General features: G+C 46.2%; 1 protein-coding gene across 1 annotated transcript in view; it reads left to right on the forward strand.

Annotated features, from left to right (window-relative positions):
* The window catches only part of LOC123966751 (EMILIN-1-like), a gene marked incomplete at its 5' end in the record, with an annotated part of 4,725 nt that extends 2,228 nt beyond the window's left edge, over nt 1–2,497 (forward strand). Inside the window, 3 exons of the mRNA XM_046042872.1 lie at nt 1,193–1,384; nt 2,104–2,229; nt 2,313–2,497. Coding sequence (XP_045898828.1) covers nt 1,193–1,384; nt 2,104–2,229; nt 2,313–2,497 — 503 coding nt within the window. The remainder of the gene's footprint in view (nt 1–1,192; nt 1,385–2,103; nt 2,230–2,312) is intronic.
* Nucleotides 2,498–2,980: the final 483 nt, after the last annotated feature.

Genomic DNA, 2,980 nt, shown 5'->3' on the forward strand with positions numbered 1-2,980 from the left:
CTGTGGTGTGTCCTGTGTTGTGGTGTTTCCTGTTCTGTGGTGTGTCCCGTCCTGTGGTGTGTCCCGTTCTGTGGTGTTTCCTGTTTTGTGGTGTGTCCTGTGTTGTGGGATGTCCCGTTCTGTGGTGTGTCCTGTTCTGTGGTGTGTCCTGTTCTGTGGTGTGTCCTGTGTTGTGGTGTTTCCCGTTCTGTGGTGTGTCCTGTTCTGTGGTGTGTCCCGTTCTGTGGTGTGTCCCGTTCTGTGGTGTTTCCTGTTCTGTGGAGTGTCCTGTGTTGTGGAGTGTCCTGTGTTGTGGGATGTCCTGTGTTGTGGTGTGTCCCGTGTTGTGGTGTGTCCTGTCCTGTGGTGTGTCCTGTTCTGTGGTGTGTCCTGTCCTGTGGTGTGCCCTGTCCTGTGGTGTGCCCTGTCCTGTGGTGTGTCTCGTGTTGTGGTGTGTCCTGTCCTGTGGTGTGTCCTGTCCTGTGGTGTGTCCCATCCTGTGGTGTGTCCTGTCCTGTGGTGTGTCCTGTCCTGTGGTGTGTCCTGCCCTGTCCTGTGGTGTGTCTCGTGTTGTGGTGTGTCCCGTCCTGTGGTGTGTCCCGTCCTGTGGTGTGTCCTGTCCTGTGGTGTGTCCCGTGTTGTAAAGGTCTAGTGCTGAATCTGTTCTAAGTCTTACAGTGGTTAAAATTTCCCAGTATGCTTTGGGGTATCGGCGGTAGATTAAAGTTTCTGTACCTCTTTGAATTTGGTGATCGCTGCAGCTTTTGCGTTGGCCTTAGGATGAGTACTGTAGTACTATAGTATAGTACTAGAGTACTTATAGTATAGTACTACAGTACTATACTACAGTAACGTAACCAGTTACTTATTTCACGCAGTAATAACAAATGTAATATTACTTTTTTAAGGAGTAATTAGTAGCTAGTAACTTCCTACAGTTTCTGAGTAACTTGCCCAACTCTCTGTATCTGAGCCAGCGTCTGATGGACATGTCTCCATCAGTGCCACCAGACAAGCGTCCCTGCATTCACACAGATGACGCGATTCGTCCGTCTTATTCCCCAGTGATTGGACGATAGGCAGAGTCGGCGACTCCATTGTACATTTAAGAGAAACTTGCGTGCATTCTTGACTGTTTGGGAATGAATATAACCAAAAGCAAGTCCATATCTACAGCTTAACCCCCCCGTGCTGTGCTGGGTCCCATATTCAGGACTGAACCGACATGTGTCGAGCTTGTGGACGTGTGTTTCTGGTCTGAATGACTCAGTCGTCCAACACGGAGGAATCATGGACTTCATTCAGAAGAACCAGGAAGAGGTCTACAGCAAGATGAAGAATCTGAACTCGAGCCTGAACCAGGTCTTCAAAGAGCTGCAGAGTTTCTCTGAGCGCGAGATGACCGGTGAGCCGGACTCTACTCTTCTTTTCTGTGGTGGACAGTTCAAGTTCAGACAGTCTGTTTGTGTTCTTTCTCAGCTGCTTCAGTCCTCCAGTGAAAAGTCATGATGTGTAAAACAGAATTTTCATGTCTTGTTGTTTGACTTTTTCTTGGTGACCAAAATGGATTAACCTGTTTACAGTAAATGAACTTTTCCACAGGCTCATTGTTGAAGTTCCCACATGAAATGTCGTCATGCAAAATGCTTGTCAGCTATCTGGTGCTGATGAAAATAGGAACAAGCCCAGGTTTCTTTTCAGCACTGAGTCACAGCTCTGTTGAGCCAACTATTCCCATAGCTCTCAGTAGTTACGACTTCTTTAATGATAAAATTCTAGCTATTTGAAACAAAATTCACCAAGACCTGCCCTCAACTGGCACCATCTTACAGGAACCTTAGAAACAGCTGTAGAACCAGATATATCTTTAGACTGCTTTGCTTCCCTCAATCTTTACCAACTAACTTCAATCATTTTTACCTGATGATGGTGCCATAAGAAAAGGTCTGCAGGCCCCACAGAGCTCTGTTGTTTCTGCTCCATGTTCGATTCTGAAATGCTGCTTTGCTGTGATAAAACACTTTGTTAACAGAGGGTTTCTGTGTGGATCTGTGAGCTAGCTTCACCTTCACAAAACACATTCAAACCCCTCTGTTTAACACTTTTGTTCATATTATCACACAGGCCTGCCGGGACCCCAAGGGCCCCCTGGACCCCCGGGAGAGAGAGGCATCAATGGGCTGCCGGGTCCACGAGGGCCCCTCGGACCTCCTGGACGACAAGGTGAAAGTGGAGCGCGAGGTCTGCCCGGTACGACATATTCAGTACATTTCAGTGTAGAGGAACTAAATTCATCTTGGATTGTTGCTAACCTCTGCTCTGGTTTCTTACAGGTCCCAAAGGTGAACGAGGTGCGTCAGGTACGTGGTTTTCCACAGCAGGAAACGTGTGTCTGTCAGTAGCGTTGGATAACCTTTCTCATTCTGAGACGCAACAGCAGCAGATCTGTGAACAGTTTTATAATGACAGCGAGAGGCTCGACTGCAGAGTCACACAGACCCGTCACTGTCTGCTTTAAACCGGGTCCTCTAACCTTCGACACCTCTGTAGCCTCAGAATGCTTCACTAAAAAACAAAAAGTTTTTTATTGTTTTAAAAGTCACAAGTAAATCTCTCAAGTCCAGACCAGTCGAAACAGGCAAGTCCGAGTCAAGTCCTAAACTTTGAGTTTGGAGTCTTAAACAAGTCATAATGAGAAAACAGTTATTTAACAGTCATTGATTTAGGAAACATCATTCATTAATAGAATTTTTAAAATGTAATACTTTGTTTTTTTAAATGATTATAAATGCAATACGCCAAACGACGGTGAATAAGATGTCGGTTAGTTGAGTCGGTGTTAACTTAATTGGAGTTGGTGCGTGTTGGCATAAAAGCCATGCAGGCTTCTGAACGCCGCGTGCTCCATATTTCCCCCAGAAGTATGCACGTTGATGGTGTCAGGATATGAGGAGTTTAAAGACACGTTAACGGTCAAATCAAAGTCTAATCCAGGGAGGCA

This window comes from Micropterus dolomieu, unplaced genomic scaffold (genome assembly GCF_021292245.1).
Source record: "Micropterus dolomieu isolate WLL.071019.BEF.003 ecotype Adirondacks unplaced genomic scaffold, ASM2129224v1 contig_14159, whole genome shotgun sequence".
NCBI classification, from domain to species: Eukaryota; Metazoa; Chordata; class Actinopteri; order Centrarchiformes; family Centrarchidae; genus Micropterus; species Micropterus dolomieu.